Source organism: Anabrus simplex, chromosome 9 (genome assembly GCF_040414725.1).
Source record: "Anabrus simplex isolate iqAnaSimp1 chromosome 9, ASM4041472v1, whole genome shotgun sequence".
Classification (NCBI taxonomy): Eukaryota; Metazoa; Arthropoda; class Insecta; order Orthoptera; family Tettigoniidae; genus Anabrus; species Anabrus simplex.
Window position 1 is genome coordinate 66833275 of NC_090273.1, and position 18236 is coordinate 66851510.

The 18236-nt window shown below is 39.5% G+C and overlaps 2 protein-coding genes across 5 annotated transcripts in view; one reads left to right on the forward strand and one right to left on the reverse strand.

The window, feature by feature from the left end:
* LOC136880989 (SAC3 domain-containing protein 1) overlaps positions 1–11238 on the reverse strand; it is a 63225-nt gene extending 51987 nt beyond the window's left edge. For 3 of the 4 annotated variants that reach the window (XM_067153564.2, XM_067153563.2, XM_067153562.2), the window contains exon 1: positions 11051–11238. In XM_067153564.2, the coding sequence (XP_067009665.2) occupies positions 11051–11133 (83 nt within the window). In that variant the 5' untranslated portion in view covers positions 11134–11238. The remainder of the gene's footprint in view (positions 1–11050) is intronic. The other variant, XM_067153561.2, reaches the window with a different exon arrangement.
* Positions 11239–11593: 355 nt separating this feature from the next.
* The window catches only part of Zwilch (zwilch kinetochore protein), a 117516-nt gene continuing 110873 nt past the window's right edge, over positions 11594–18236 (forward strand). Inside the window, exon 1 of the mRNA XM_067153456.2 lies at positions 11594–11823. Coding sequence (XP_067009557.2) covers positions 11698–11823 — 126 coding nt within the window. The 5' untranslated portion in view covers positions 11594–11697. The remainder of the gene's footprint in view (positions 11824–18236) is intronic.

Here is an 18236-nt window from a genome sequence, read left to right on the forward strand (position 1 = left end):
ATATTACAAACATGTTGCAGAACAAATTTAAATCTTTCAATGTGGTCATCTTTTTCACCTCCGCAACATTTACTAAATTATTCTTCCATGGCATTCCTCAAATTAGTGTTCAATGTTTGTTGGAAATTTGTTCGAAGGAGTTTCCTTATGCCTCTCTTGAGGTTGGAGAGAAAGAGTTACATTCAACTTGTTGGTGAGGGATTGTAGTAATGCTTTACACGCTGCTGTTTCCATGTCTTCTTCCACCATGCTGCCTGACTATTGACAGTTTTCAAACCCATTAAACTGAATGTCACAAATTTTGCACTAAAGCCAGGAGAATCATACTGCCCACCGTCTCAAATCCACAGACAGGCATCTTTCGATGAGTCCATTAAATTATGTTTGCGTTGTATAAAACTATACCTTACAATTATTGGAAAAAATTATTTTTTAATGAAGAACGCTTTTAGAATTGTACAGATATTTTGAAAGATCTCAGAGGACTCCCCATTGCAATACCGTCAATTTGTAATACCAATATAAATGGTCCGTTATTGGACAATATAAATTTTCCAGCTAACTCATTCCTAGTTGCCAGTGTTTTGCCACAGTGTGCTAAGTTGGGCTCATCAGTTGGTAAATAACATACCTACCAAGACGCACGGCTAGTGCATACCGTGGAGGCCACTGCGTAGGCCACTTGGAGCCACCGGCAGTGCCAACGCACTATGAGAGACTTTGTCTCATTACCAAACATTGATGCCTGCCTGGCCATCAGATGATACTCCCTATGGGAATCAACATCCATATCACTGTCAATTTGTTCATAGAAATTGTCATTCAAAAGGAAATAGCTTGTGATGAGGCAATGGTTGAAAAAGTTGCTAATGTCCTCGGGAAAAATCTGAGTGATGTGGTCCAGGGCCTCATTTACAGCCTCCACGTTGAAGCTGACAAGCAGGTCTTCAGCTTCTAACTGGATGTTCTTCAGCTTTTCTATGAAGTGGCCTGAATCTCTGACATACAACTGTGTGCCACCTATTTAAGGTTGTAGTAAGGTGGCCAGATGTTTAGCATTATTATAGTTTGGTGATCGAATAGCACTCACGATGGGCCATAGAGATACGTTGTCCTTATGTATCTTGGGTAAGCCATATATATAGTCTTGAACAAACAGCACGCGAGACCGCACCATGGAAACATAAGGTATGGCTGCGCTTCTTAGACAACACTTTTGTGATCTGGAGCCACAAACAGGAACAACTACAGCTGTTTCTACAGCATCTGAATAGTATTAACACCAATATTCAGTTCACTATAGAGACAGAAAACAAAGGAAAACTCCCTTTCCTTGATGTTCTGGTAATGAAGGCGGCTGATTTAAACTTGGGATACACAGTATACTGCAAACCGACCCACACAGACCGTTGTCTTCAGAAGATGTCTAACCACCACCCATGACAAAAATACGGAGTGATTAAGACGCTAGCTGACCGTGTTTGAAGAATTTGTCCACTTCAGCACTTAAACGAGGAGCTCAGCCACCTCATTATGGCTCTACTCGCTAACGGGTACAGCCATAAAGATTTCCAGAGAGCACTCCATCCCAGACATCCAACAACCAGGGAGAAAGAAGAGGAGCTGGCGTCAGCTAAAGCCTTTCTGCCATATACTGGAAAAACAACTGACAGAATAGTAAGGCTACTGGAGTCCCATGGGGTAAAAACCATATACAGGTCAACAAAGAAAATCCAGGAACTAATAAGGTCTGCCAAAGACAAGTGCCATCCTCTCTCCACAGCAAGAAATACTAAAGTTGTGTATTAAATTTTATACGATAATGCTGGATCTAGAATGTTATACTAGTAGTATTTCTTGTACTTTTTTCCGTGGAATTGCTAGTTGTACTCCAGTTGATGTTGTTGGGTAGTTATGTTTTAAGTTTACTTGTACTTTACTTGTAATGTTAAGCTAATAGCAAGCTCAACCTATAGTATTGTAAGCCGTAGTGTTAAGTATTGGAAACACTTACAGTAAGTTGTGTGTGAATTCGTGTATGATAATGCTGGATTTAGAAAATTAACTAGTAGTATTTGTTGTAACATTTGCTTTCCATGGAATTGCTTGTTGTACTCTTGTTGTTGTTGTTGTTGTTGTAGTTGTTGGGTAATTATGTCTTAACCTTACTTTATTATAACTTGTAACGTTAAGCTAGTTAAGCTCAGCCTATAGTTTTGTACACCATAGTGTTAAGTATTGGAAATAATTAAGTTGTGTATGAAACTGTACATGATGCTGGATTTAGAATGAGTATACATACATACATACATACATACATTATCATTATAGACTGTTATGCCTTTCAGCGTTCAGTCTGCAAGCCTCTGAGAATTTACTAAATGTCGCCACAATCCTTGATTTGCAACTAGTGTTGTGGCCTCATTTAGTTCTATACCTCTTATCTTTAAATCGTTAGAAACCGAGTCTAACCATCGTTGTCTTGGTCTCCCTCTACTTCTCTTACCCTCCATAGCAGAGTCCATTATTCTCCTAGGTAACCTATCTTCCTCCATTTGCCTCACATGACCCCGAAGCCGGTTTACGCGTACAGCTTCATCCATCGAGTTCATTCCTAAATTAGCCTTTATATCTTCATTCCGAGTACCCTCCTGGCATTGTTCCCACCTGTTTGTACCAACAATCATTCTTGCTACTTTCATGTCTGTTACTTCTAACTTATGAATAAGATATCCTGAGTCCACCCAGCTTTCGCTCCCATAAAGCAAAGTTGGTCTGAAAACAGACCGATGTAAAGATAGTTTCATCTGGGAGCTGACTTCCTTCTTACAGAATACTGCTGATCACAACTGCGAGCTCAATGCATTAGCTTTACTACACCTTGATTCAATCTCACTTACTATATTTCCATCCTGGGAGAACACACAACCTAAATACTTAAAATTATTGACCTGTTCTAGCTTTGTATCACCGATCTGACATTCAATTCTGTTGAATTTCTTACCTACTGACGTCAATTTAGTCTTCGAGAAGCTAATTTTCATACCATACCCATTGCACCTATTTTCAAGTTCCAAGATATTAGACTGCAGGCTTTCGGCACAGTCTGCCATTAAGACCAAGTCGTCAGCATAGGCCAAACTGCTTACTACATTTCCACCTAACTGAATCCCTCCCTGCCATTTTATACCTTTGAGCAGATGATCCATGTAAACTATGAACAGCAAAGGTGAAAGATTACAGCCTTGTCTATCTCCTGTAAGTACCCTGAACCAAGAACTCATTCTAGCATCAATTCTCACTGAAGCCCAATTGTCAACATAAATGCCTTTGATTGATTTTAATAATCTACCTTTAATTTCATAGTCCCCCAGTATGGCGAACATCTTTTCCCTCGGTACCCTGTCATATGCTTTCTCTAGATCTACGAAACATAAACACAACTGCCTATTCCTCTCGTAGCATTTTTCAATTACCTGGCGCATACTGAAAATCTGATCCTGACAGCCTCTCTGTGGTCTGAAACCACACTGGTTTTCATCCAACTTCCTCTCAACGACTGATTGCACCCTCCCTTCCAAGATGCCAGTGAATACTTTGCCTGGTATACTAATCAATGAGATACCTCGATAGTTGTTGCAATCCTTCCTATTCCCTTGCTTATAGAGAGGTGCAATTACTGCTTTTGTCCAATCTGAAGGTACCTTACCAACACTCCACACTAATTTTACTAGTCTATGAAGCCATTTCATCCCTGCCTTCCCACTATACTTCACCATTTCAGGTCTAATTTCATCTATTCCTGCTGCCTTATGACAATGGAGTTTATTTACTATCCTTTCCACTCCCTCAAGCATAATTTCACCAACATTATTTTCCTCCTCCCCATGAGCTTGGCTGTTTGCAACACCACCATGATGATTTCCTTTTACATTGAGAAGATGTTCAAAATACTCCCTCCACCTCTCCAGTGATTCCCTGGGATCTATAATGAGTTCACCTGCATTACTCAAAACACTGTTCATTTCCTTTTTCCCTCCCTTCCTAAGATTCTTTATTACCTTCTAGAAAGGTTTCCCTGCTGCTTGACCTAGCCTTTCCAGGTCATTACCAAAATCTTCCCATGACTTCTTTTTGGATTCAACAACTATTTGTTTCGCTCCGTTTCTTTCATCTACATACCAATCCCTGTCTGCCTCGGCCCTTGTTTGGAGCCATTTCTGATAAGCCTTCTTTTTACGTTTACAGGCTGCTCTCACTTCATCATTCCACCAAGATGTTTGCCTTTTCCCATCTTTACACACAGTTGTTCCTAGGCATTCCCTTGCTGTTTCTACTACAGTATCCCTATATGCCACCTATTCACTTTCTATATCCTGAACCTGCTTACTGTCTACTGTTCGAAACTTCTCACTAATCATGTCCATGTACTTCTGTCTAATTTCCTCGTCCTGGAGATTTTCTACCCTTATTCGTTTGCAGACAGATTTCACTTTCTCTACCCTAGGCCTAGAGATACTTAGTTCACTACAGATCAGATAGTGGTCTGTATCATCGAAAAATCTGCGAAAAACTCGTACATTCCTAACAGATTTCCTGAATTCAAAGTCTGTTAAGATATAGTCTATTATGGATCTGGTACCCCTAGCCTCCCATGTGTAGCGGTGAATAGCCTTATGCTTGAAGAATGTATTCGTAACAGCTAAACCCATACTACCGAGCTCGATAGCTGTAGTCGCTTAAGTGCGGCCAGTATCCAGTATTCGGGAGATAGTAGGTTCGAATCCCACTGTCGGCAGCCCTGAAAATGGTTTTCCGTGGTTTCCCATTTTCACACCAGGCAAATGCTGGGGCTGTACCTTAATTAAGGCCACGGCCGCTTCCTTCCCACTCCTAGCCCTTTCCTGTCCCATCGTCGCCATAAGACCTATCTGTGTCGGTGCGACGTAAAGCAACTAGCAAAAAAAAAAAAAAAAAACCCCATACTAGCACAGAAGTCCAGCAAACGCTTCCCATTCCCATTAGCTTCCATATCTTCCCCATATTTACCAATCACCCTTTCGTATCCTTCAGTTCTATTCCCAACTCTCGCATTGAAATCGCCCATTAGCACTATTCTATCCTTGCTGTTGACCCTGACCACGATGTCACTCAATGCTTCATAAAACTTGTCAACTTCATCCTCATCTGCACCCTCACATGGTGAATACACGGTCACAATTCTTGTCCTAATTCCTCCCACTGGCAAATCTACCCACATCATTCGCTCATTTACATGCCTAACAGAAACTATGTTGCGTGCAATGGTATTCCTGATAAAGAGCCCTACCTCAGACTCTGCCCTTCCCTTTCTAACACCCGTCAAGTACACTTTATAATCTCCTATCTCTTCCTCATCTCCCCTTACCCGAATATCACTTACTCCTAGCACATCCAGATGCATCCTCTTTGCCGACTCAGCCAGTTCTACCTTCTTTCTTCCATAAGCCCCATTAATATCGATAGCTCCCCATCGAATTCCATTTCGTTTGCCAAGTTGTTTCCAAGGAGTCCCTCGCCTGTATGAGTATTTCTTGTTTTTTTCCCCATGGAGATGCTGCACCGTACTCGAGTTTTTGTAGTTGTTGCGTAGTATGTTTTTAACTTTACTTTATTATCACTTGTAGTGTTAAGCTAGTAGTAAGTTCAATCTATAGCATTGTAATTCGTAGTGTTAAGTACTGGAAATACTTAAGTTGTGTGTGAATTTGTATATGATGATACTGGATTTAGAATGTTAAAATGTTACGTTTACAGCGTGGAGTGTTGGTAAGGTACCTTCAGATTGGACAAAAGCAGTAATTGCACCTATCTATAAGCAAGGGAATAGGAAGGATTGCAACAACTATCGAGGTATCTCATTGATTAGTATACCAGGCAAAGTATTCACTGGCATCTTGGAAGGGAGGGTGCGATCAGTCGTTGAAACATTTTCTTTCCATATATTTGCTTGTTGTACTCTTGTTGTTTGCCTGTGTGTTTGTTTGTTTGTTTGTTTGTTTGTTTGTTTGTTTGTTTGTTTGTTTGTTTGTTTGTTTGTTTGTTTGTTTGTTTGTTGGGTAATTATGTTTACTTTATTATTACATTACTGTAAGTGGCCATTGCCACCAGGATATTTCCCATTTGCAATGTATTTGTCAATAATAATAATAATAATAATAATAATAATAATAATAATAATAATAATAATAATAATAAAAGAAAGAAATAAACAGAAAGAAATAAACAAATAAACAAAAATAAACAAAAAGAAATAAAAAGTGCAGAAGACCAGAAAAAGAAAATAAAAGTATAGAAACTGGAAAAGAAGGAAACCAAGGAAGAGTATCAAGAACTAATAAGGAAGAAATTACCAACAAACAAACCAAGGACAGGAGAGGAGGAATGGGAAAGATTCAAAAGTACATTGGTAAAAGCTGTGGAAACAACAGGTCGAAGGGTCTGCGGAAGGAAGAAATGGAAGAAGACATCATGATGGAACAACAGAGTGAAAGAAGCGGTAGGGAAGAAACACAAGACCAACACATCCAAAGTATACAGGCTGTGATGGACATCATGCAAATGGACACTGCTGGATCCTTGCTGGTGACATGAACACCAAAGTGGAGAGGGAGCAAGTGTTCCAGTCAGCAGCAGGAAGATACATCTTACACAAATTGAACAATAACCACGACCAATTCATCAGTTTTTCTACATCAAAGGCCAAGTTCATCAGTCATTCCAGCATAAAAAGAAGCACATTGGGTGTCTCCTTATGAAAGGTTACTTGACCAGATTAGCTATAACACCACTGAGAAGAGTATTAAAAATGGATAAAAGATCTGAAAATACTATGAGGGGCACACTGTGGAAGCAATCATTTCCTTGTAAAAAGAAATGGTTACAAGAGCATTTTCAAACCACAACCAGAAACAACCTCACGAAACTATTAATTATTATGTCAAGAAGCTTAAAGATGAAAACAAGAAGATTGACTTCCAACTGTAACCTGGTAACCATTTTGATTCACTCGAGGGACTTGACGTGGAGAACAACCCAGAACAGAAATGGATGAGATCCGGGGTGATGTGATGAATGTTCCTAATGAGATGATCAAGACATGAATTGTAGATAAGATTATCTAGTTTGAGAGGACTGTGCAAAGGCCATTGAGCAGAGGAGAGATACCTAGTCCAGATGGCTACAGGGAACAGATCTCACACAGTGTAATGCACAATTTGATGTCTACAGAATGACTCAAAAAACTCTCAGAACTAAGAGGGATTTTGTTCTGGAGGTAGAGAGCAACTTCTTGTGAAACAGAGGTAGGAAAATGTATCAAAAGGTCAATTCTTTTGAGAAGGAATACCAAAACAGACCAAGGACATGAACGGGCAGATCTTAACCAATGACTATGATATTGCTGAGAGGTGGAAGAGGTACTTTTATACCCTCTTTAATTCCCCATGAGCTGTTTGAGTTTCAGCTATCAGCCACAGCAGATCATGAGTACCTCCCTCCCAATCCACCCTGGAAGAGATCAAGGGCAGATGAAGAGGCTGAAGAAGAACAAGATCCTGAAGTGGAATTCCAGCCACATTCCTGCAAGAGGGAGGTGGCAGGCCCCATGAGAGACTACAATGATCGATATTGAATTGATCTGGACCACGAAGAAGATTTCATAAGGGTGGAAAACTGCCCTGAATTGCCCAATTCATAAGAAGAGTGATGAAATGAACACCAATAACTACCGTGGAATCACTCTGCTTAACATTTGCTATAAAATCCTGTTTACCTCTGTCTTCAACATAATAAAATCCATCACAGATAAACAGATTGATGAGTACCACAGCAGTTTTCAAACTGGTCAATAAATAGTGGATCACATTTTTGTGCTGCAACAGGTAATGGAAAATATGCAATTATAGTGAAGACCTGCACATGTTCTTTGTAAACTACACGGCAGCCTACAATTGTATGTACACATCGAGAGCCTATTCAAATGCCTCAACGAGCTTTGTGTGCTCAGGGTACTTGTCAACCTGCTGTAGGTCAGTCGTAAGCTGAAGCTCGGGAACTGTACAACAGCAAGTTTTGGCATTGTCATGGGGTGAAACAAGGTGATGGATTTTCCCTTATTCTATTCAATCTTGCACTTGAAAGACCATGTACATAAGATTCTGCGACAACTTCAACGGCATAAAAATTAGAGAAGGGAACATCAAGCATATCACTTATGCTAGTGATGTACCTCTACTATCTAAACACACGGAGGAGTGTACACACACGAGCGAGACACTGGAGAACATGGCAAGTACGTTTGGCCTGCTCGTCAATAAGGCAAAGACAGAGTACCTTTTGCCGAGTGGGGGACAAGAAGGCGTCGGAAGATGGTTACAGTCACCTAGTCAGGAGCGGATCATGTAAGAAAGTTTGAGAGTTCAAATACATGGAAGCAATGTTTAAGGGATGCAACATACATGGAAGAGATCAATGCACAGATCCAAGCTGGAAACCAATATTATTACCACCTCAGCCAACTCCTCTAGCCATGAAGCCTTTTGAGACAATTCAAAATCGGCACAGATACAAAACTTTGAGTGCAACGAAGCAAGATATCAACAAACTCCTTTTCTCTGAGAGAAAAGACTTGCAAAAATCTACAGCTGGTACATTACATGGCCAAGGGAGAGTGGAGGACCTCTACGATAAGAATATCGTAGGCCTGATGTGAAGCAGACAACTCAAGTGGGATGGACATGCTGCGCAGATGAGCAACTATGGAATGATGGCCTGTTATAGTGATGGATTTCATTTCTCATGGAAGGAAACCTCTATATTGGCCATGGAAAGAGGTGGAATGATGGGCTTTGTGAGGACCTGCTCCAGACTGGTGGAAACAGGCAGTACGGTAAACAAAGAGTAATGGAGGAGAACCCTTGTAGTGGTACGCAGTCCTCTGGGCCTGATCAGTAAAGGTCAAATGTGTTTCTGGACAAATGTCCTATTTGTGTAAAGGTTAGCTTGTAGGTGCTATAATGCCAATCCTGCATGCTTGGAATCCCAGAAAAACGTTTTCCGATACCTGAAGGTAAAGATCATTCCTTTATGCTGGGACCTACCAAACTGCTACAAGTATTTTTACTTATATAGAAGAATTAAAGTGAAGGGGTCAGCAAATGTTCAGTTACTGCAGCACATTTTCAACGCAGACATCTAGGTGCGATTGCACTGTCATTTGTTCCTTTCTCGACAACTTCTCATGATGGTCGTCGTCGTGCGGTGCACAATGCTGCCAACTCTTGACCTTAAGAACTAGTACATTGTTACGTGCGGCGGCTCTAGCTTTCAACTTATGAACTAACGGACTGGTTTGGACTGTGACCGAGCAAGGGGGGTCTGGGGGCCTAAGCCCCAGGTTATGGCCGCGAAGCGGCTGTGAGGCCTCTAATATTCCGTATGGTTATAGCAGCGCATCATGCTGGCTAGTGACAAAGCTACTGGTCTGGATTGGTTAGGTCTGGCTAGTGACAAAACAATTGGTTAGATCTGGCGAATGACAAAACTAATGGTCAGGAGTGGTTAGGTTAGGTTAGGTTAATGACAAAAAACCATTGGACTAGGATCAAGCAAAGGTTAGGGCCACGAAGCGGCTGTCACGCCTCTAGCATTCCGTACGGTGTGAGCAGCGCATTCAAAAGCTGAAGTAATTTATCATACCTGCTAGCAACAATGCTATTGGTCTGTACTATACATTCTTTTGTTACAGATTGAATTTAGTTGTGTTTTTCTTGTGCGTGGGTTGGTAAAGGAATGCATTTTACTTGATTGTTGGGAATGACATCATATCCGATTGTATCTCAGTCAATGGAAATGCTACAGCACGCTTGAGTAATGAATAATGGTGTGTGATAAATTATGTTTTATTTATAAAAGTAAATGTAATTCTAGGGGACAGTGGGTGGGTCCCTGGCTATCGCAGTGAACATACCTCTCCCTCTACAAGGTATTTCACAGAAGATTTGTAACATTTCAAATCCCTTATGATGCTATAAAACTGATGCTGCACATACTGAATTTCTACCAATTTTGAAACTGTCATGGTGTATGTGTTTGTTTCAATGTGAGTGGATCTCTAACCTATCTTTGATGTTTTGTCACTTTGTAGAAATGTCCACGCCATTCTCTGTCATCGAATCTTTGGGAGGCTCTTTTCTATGACCGTGGCATAAACAGTTTGCAAAACAAAAAATAAAGTAATTTGTTTGTCGCTGTGTACGAATATGCCAGGCCAATCTTGTCCGTGGCTCAGGCGGCAGCGCACCGGCCTCTCGCCGCTGGGTTCTGTGGTTCAAATCCCGGTCACTCCATGTGAGATTTGTGCTGGACAATGCGGAGGCGGGACAGGTTTTTCTCCGGGTACTCTGGTTTCCCCTGTCATCATTCATTCCAGCAACACTCTCCAATATCATTTCATTTCATCTATCAGTCATTAATCATTGTCCCAGAAGAGTGCGACAGGCTTCGGCAGCCGGCACAATTCCTATCCTCGCCGCTAGACGGGACTTCATTCATTCCATTCCTGACCCTGTCAAATGACTGGAAACAGGCTGTGGATTTTCATTTTCTTTGTCACAGAAACAGTGGCCCCTGAGGTACATACTGTCTATAGGAAAACAAAATAATCATTCAGTAGCTGTATGTAATGTTCCGATGTTGTCAAGCCAGTTGGCTGCATTGTGAGGCCGTACAAGCCGCCCCAGTTGGATCTCTAATCTACCTTTTACAGGAAGAGTACCAAAGCTTTACCAATCATTGAGGCTACATTTTTCTTCCAAAGCTCACATGATACAGACTATCTATTAAAAGATAATTCAGCACCTGTCCACAATGTTTGTTCGGTGGATGTCAATTTTCGTAGGTTAACACCTCCCACTTGCTCGGTTAACTGCTTCCGAATGGGATTCTTAACCTATTTCCTTCCTCAGTCAGAAGTATTGAAACCTAAAACGACTGGTGCTGCTATACTCACAACTGCCTCTCTTTCTCTGGACACATGTATTGACACGTTCCTTGTGGCGTTCTGAAGGTATATTGACGGTATTTGATTTCCATCTTTTAAAAATTTAGTTCATATCCACACAACTCACGCTCCTCTTTGTACACAGTCACACATTTTCCGGGACTCTTTTTGAATCAGCTGAGCATTGATATTGACAGCTTCTATTCTATCCTCTTTGATTGACAGTCTTCGATATGAATAATTTTTGAACAAATGAATTACCTACGGTATACAAATAAAAACGAACGTTCATTTCCTCCTCACAGGAGAGTATTGCGATGATCGGTCATCTTTTCTTGCAATTATACAATTCGAAATAAATATATTTATTTGTAATTATTAACAAATCTACTAGATATTTCCGGCAACTTGCGAGTATCTTGGACAAACATTTCTTATAATTTTCTCTCAAAAGTTGCCCAGCCTGGTTTTAGCCATATCTTTGATTTTGATATCTTTGCTATCTTTTAGCCGCGTAAACTTTCAATGTTCATCTTTCGTTTCATAGTAGTTTGATGCAGATGTACAGTGTCTTATGACGTTAAATTGTTTACTAATACTGTTTGTGTAGTAGTTGTTCATTCCTAAGAATTGTGTCGTAATTATCGTTCTTTATCATGGATGAATTGTTAGAAGCGATTGGAAATAGGAAATATGTTCTTCAGTGCAAATTACCCACATATGTAAAAGTTTTTGTACAGAAATTTGATGAAGAAGGATATTTTGTTCACAAATTACGCGAGGTGAGTTGGTTCCTGTGTAAATGTGTCGATATGCCAACATGTCATTTATCTTACAGTCAAATGTCGGTATAAATTATCTATCTATGAAATTATTTTAATTGTTTTGAAATTTCCTTCAATTGAACAAAGGCCTACATAACAAACCATCCCGGGCATGAAATTACGCAAGTACACAAGCATACAAAATAATAAACCATTCTAGACATTAAATTATACAATTATATAATACTTAGGCCTACCGTGTCAGAAATCCTGAATTTTATATTGACTGTCCCCAAAAACCTTTGATGTGTTAGTGTGATCTTAAACAACTAGCAATTATATTGAGTATAGTTAACTCAACTGTTTCATTTAGAGAAATTATTATTATTAGCGTATGGCAAGGAAATTATATAAAATGTATACACAATAACAAAAAAACATTGATTCTCTTCAGGCATTAGTGTTAGGGCCTATCTGTTATATCTGAATGTCCAACTTTTCAATCCACTGTAGTGCTTCTGCTATTGGAGATAGAAAGTCTTCCAATCTACCTGGATAAGTCCGTAGTTGACACTCGCTTACAATGTGGGGAATAGTCTGGCGAGGGGCTCCACAGTCACATTCTGAAGATGGTACAAAGTTCCACTTGTAGAGAGAATCCCTGCACTTTCCATGACCTGTCCACCGAGCTCGATAGCTGCAGTCGCTTAAGTGCGGCCAGTATCCAGTAATCGGGAGATAGTGGGTTAGAACCCCACTGTCGGCAGCCCTGAAGATGGTTTTCCGTGGTTTCCCATTTTCACGCCAGGCAAATGCTGGGTCTGTACCTTAATTAAGGCCGCTGCCACTTCCTTCCCATTCCTAGGCCTTTCCTATCCCATCGTCGCCATAAGACATATCTGTGCCGGTGCGACGTAAAGCAACTGGCATGACCTGTCCTGATCCTGTCAGTCTGGACCAAGTTGCACGTGGCAGTTGGGATCCATTTGCAATTTTTTCCCCTCTGAAGATGTTATGCAGGGGCAAGTCAGGAGAGTTATTCCAGCGGCCTTTTCACTCCTCCAAAGCATTGAAGTTGGTGGATGTCTGCAGAACACCATCGCAAAGGGGTGGATGTCGTGATTTCAGTCTTTGGAGACTAAGAGCTGGTATGTCATTTAGAACAGGTAGCAGAGGGTTCTTGCAGATCTTGTTGTACTCTCGAACAAGATCACTGGATCTTTGTAAGTCAGGAGGCATTATTCCAGACAACAGTGGGAGCCAGTGAACTAGAGTTGATCTGATGGTGCCAGATATAAGACGCATGCTGGTATTCATTTTATATTTTACAATGGCCTTGCACACTTTATCACATCAATGAGAGCATTATTGATTATGGTATATGACCACTCTATAATCCTTGTTAACTGTATGTGAAATGACTGTCAACAATCTAGTTTTATATTATACAGTCAGTCATCATAGTCCCTACAAATATGTCAAAACAGTTTAGCTGATTGTGCAAGACAAGAAAAAATACCCACACCTGGAAATACAGTTCTTTACACATACACTTGGTTAAGGTGATTCCATGCTGCAATTCTCCATGGACCCCCCGTTAGCAGTAGAAGATTGACAGTAGATTATAGATGGTATCAGAGATACAGGATACAGTATTTTAGAACCAGTGCAATTGCTGAGGTATTCTGTACTTATGTTGCCTCGCATATCTCAACATTCCTATTAAAACCTCATACTGCCACCCTCTCCGTCATGCTCTCAACATGTGTGTAAGACGTCCAATGAGATTCATCACCTCTTGCAACCAAGGTGAATGTACCAATAGATGATACTCTTGCCTGGCAATACCAATAGGTGACACTCAGTCTGAATATAGCAATATTAAGGAATTTCCACATCCCCAGGGGGTAGTGCAAAACTGGCAACATTGGTGACCCTTACTTGACTACCTAAATTGATTCCTAGGATCAGTGGTGTGTTTGCTTTCATGTGAAAGGGATCTTTGTAAGATTTGTGAATGTATAACTCAATAATCTTAAAGATTGCATATGCTATTATGGGTGTCATCTATTGGTCTTACTGAACCCCATTAGTCCAATGGTTGACAGGGGTGTCAGGCATTGGATGTTATTCTACTACATAGGAGCTGCTATGTTAAAGTTTTTTTTTTTTTTTTTTTTTCTTTTTAATACAGGGTAAACCATGTTAATTTCATTATAATTTGACTTCCAGAACCAGTAGGTGACAGGGGGTGTCAGCCATTGGTGTCCAAGGTGCCAGGCATTGACTCATTGATTCTTTTTAAAATTTATTTTCTCTTTTTTTATTCCCAGATTCAAAATGGCCAAAAAAAAAAATTATTTACTCACAAGGGACCATGGCTGGTGCCATAGAAAAAGTTAGAAGTGGGAGTAGAAACCTCCTGGAGAGAAATGGTATAGGCTAAACTGTTTCGAGGCAGGAATATTACCATTAGTGACAGAATTTATCAAACACTTATACAGTCTAGGGCTAGCATCACAAAGGAGAATCTCATAAAATGGTATAAAGAGGTGTAATTGTATATGCAAGAGAAGGGTCTAATGGATGTACTGAAAGATGTATAGTTTTTAATGCTGACAAGTCAGCATTTTACTTCAATCTGAGAGGGGGGGAGAGTACTTGCTGAAAGGGGAAGCAAGACAATCTACCTATCTGGAGCAAATTATGAAAAGGAGAATGTCACTGTGCTCATGACAGCAAATGCAGCTGACCATATAGCACCACCAATGATTGTGTATAGGTACAAAAGGATACCGATGCACGTTGCTGAGGCATTCCCAGAAGAATGGGCTATAGGTAGATCAGAAAATAGATGGATGACTCATGAACTCTTCTATGAGTATAGGCCTATAGTAAATATCTTCTACCTATAGCTGAAGAAACAGAATATTAAGCTGCCTGTGATGTTCTTCCTTGATCATCACTCCTCACACATATCTCTCCATCTGTCCCAGTTCTATGTTGAGCATGGCATCGAACTGGTTGCTCTCCATCCAAATGCAACACACATTCTGTAGCCCATGTATATGGCAGTTTTCCACACTTTAAAAGGAGAATGGAGGAAAGAAGTGGAGGATGTTGAACTTGGGTGAAGAAATTAAGAAAAAAAAAACTTTCCTCTACTACCGCAAGAAACAAAACAAAGAATAAAACAAAACAAGAAGAGACAACATTAGAAATGACATGCAAGTGACCTGTACGATGGAAGAAAGACTACGCATTTCATGGTTGAAATGGTTTGGGCATGTTCAAAGGATGGAAGGGGCTAGAACCCCCAGACGATACTTGGAAATGGCAGTACCTGGAAGGAGACCTTTTGGATGTCCCAGAAGAAGGTGGCTGGACCAAATAAATGCAGTCCTTATCGAGAAAGGAACAACACTGCAGGATGTGAAAGGAGAGGAACTCTATAATGACAGAAACCGATGGAGGCATATTGTCCACAAAAGTCCTACCCGGCCTGCTGGAAGGATACCCAGATGATGATGATGATGACTGTAAGACGTTATTGGCGAGCTTTCACCATCTGTCTTTGAAAATGGATTCAGAAAGTGTAGATTAATGCCCTGGAATCCTCAAGCTGTGTGTTTAGACCCTGACCAGCCAATGCCTCCAACACCAAGAACAGACCTCAGGAGAGTCAAGGACTTTTTATCTTACCTAGAACATGAGATTGGGCAGCAGAAACTCTTCGTATTCAGGAACAATAAAGTATGGAGTGGAAACAAAAGATTTGTCCTTGTACAACATATGGAAGCGTAACAAAGACAAGTTGGAAGAGCAGCAGGTAAACTTTCCATTTCAATTGAAGTTTTTTTTAAAGTTGGAATGATGATGAAATAAGTTATATTATAACCAGGAAAATTAGCGTAGGAAGAATTTTAATTTTCAGATAGAGCTGCTCACAGGTCCACAAATTCAAAGTCATCAACCATCAATGTAAATACTACCTTCAACATCAGCTGTTAATGAACCAGAAGAGATGCTGCCCATAGAGCCAAGACCTTCAACATCTGTTGATGAGTCGGAAAAGATGGTGTCAACAGAGTCAGGGTCTTCATTAATTGCTCTTGAACAGCAAGTTTTGGATCTAGAATTATCAACCCCTCGAAAATCCATGGAAACAGGAGTGACTTCTGGTACTAGTAAATGCAATATCCCTTCATTCAAGAGAGCATTATTTTGGCGAGGAGAAGCTGCAATAACACCTAAACAAATGTAAAAGGAAAACATCTCTGCTGTCCTCACTTCACCCCAAATGATAGCTTACTATAAGAAGAAAGAAGAAAAACAGTAGAAATACGACCGGCAAGTCCAGAAAATTTACAAAAGGTATACATTTATTATTCAACCTATTCAATACATACAGGACCACGTTATGTGGTTAATTAGACATAAAAGATCTTAATATTATGGACATGTTTTGCCCTTCTTATTGGGCATCATCAGCATAGTAACTAATCTTAAAACAAACATTTTTTAAAAAGACGATAACATTTATAGTTTACAAGAATTGAGCTAAGATTTGTTATGATATTAAAATTTATGGAACAGTGGTAAAAAAATATGATATTGGGAAGTACAAGCACATGTTAAAATTATTGTAGACTAATTTAAAATCTTGTCTAAAAAAGTATTTGTATCGATATAAAGTTCTAAAAACAGCGTATGTCTGGAACTGAAATGGATCCTCTTCGTTATGAAAGTCAGCATATATTTGATGCGGTAGCTGCTAACATAGGTCAGAGGGAGAATTTTGTTTATATTATACATTCCAACATTAAAAGATAGGTTAATAAAAGGCGAATGTTATGATGTATCTTCAGTAAGTTGATTGGTTTAAGATACTCTCTGATATAACCGTTGTGAAAGTGTACTGGTTGGAGCTGCTATGAGGAGAGATTAGCAGCGTCTGCTAACACAACAAGATAGATATACATACGGCATTTGATTTAATGACACTCTATTCATCGAGGTTCCTACATCTTCTAGAAGACTACACTTGTATGTGAAAATTCAAGTATAACCTTCAAATACTGATATAATCTCTCCTCATAGCAGCTCCAACCATTACACTTTCACAACGGTTATATCAGAGAGTATCTTAAACCAATCAACTTACTGAATATACATCATGATATTCGCCTTTTCTTAACCTATCTTTTAATGTTGGAACGTATAATATAAACAAAATTCTCCCTCTGACCTACGTTAGCAGCTACCACATCAAATATATGCTGACTTTCACAGCGAAGAGGATCCATTTCAGTTCCAGACATACGCCATTTTTAGAACTTTATATCGATGCAAATACTTTTTTAGACAAGATTTTAAATTAGTCTACAATAATTTTAACATGTGCTTGTACTTCCCAATATAATATTTTTTAACCACTGTTCCATAAATTTTAGTATCATAACAAATCTTAGCTCAATTCTTATAAACTATAAATGTTATCGTCTTTTTAAAAATGTTTTGTTTTAAGATTAGTTAATATACTGATGATGCCCAATAAGAAGGGCGAAACATGTCCATAATATTCAGATCTTTTACGTCTAATTAACCACATAATGTGGTACTGTATGTATTGAATAGGTTGAATAATAAATGTATACCTTTTGTAAATTAAGTGAGATCTCTATTTTCAATACGGACCAAAAATGAAAGTAATGACTTGTAAAGTCCAGTAAAAGAAAACAGAAGAAAATAAAAAGGCTTTAGAGGAAAGGAAAAGGGGTAGGGCAGAAGAAAAGAAAGCCAAAGACCAAGCGAAACAGGATAAATAAAATGAAGAGACTGATTGCGCATCAAATACTAGTTCAGTTAGTTTCAGAGATATAGATATTTCAGACTGGCCTGAGGAGAGTGCCGATTTGTCTTGCCAACCAGTGACATTAGAGAAGCTCAAAGAAAGAGACTTAGTGTTGTGCAAGTTCAGAGGTGGCAAGAGAAATCAGACAAAATGTGTGTACCTGTGTATTGTTCAAGAGAAAGATGAGTCGGAGAGCCAGGTCATGGGTCTAAAATCTCAGGATGAACGGAAGATGGAATTCACAGTGAATGAAAATGATATTTCATCCATTTCTATCAAATAGGTACTTGGAAGACTATATCTGCCTAAAATATCAAGCGAGGACAATTTAGATATATTTTTGAAAAGTTTGTTCCAGTGAGAGAAATGTAATTTCATTGTTTGTGTGGCTTGATTTTTTTTTAAACTTTGAAGACATTTTAACTTTAGTCTGATTTCATGGATTTAAAAAAAAAATACTTTTCAGACTGATTTTCTGATTTTTCTGAAGTACTAGCAACTGTTTTTTTTTTTTTTTTTCTATTTGCTCTACGTCGCGCCGACACAGATAAGACTTATGGTGACGATGGGATAGGAA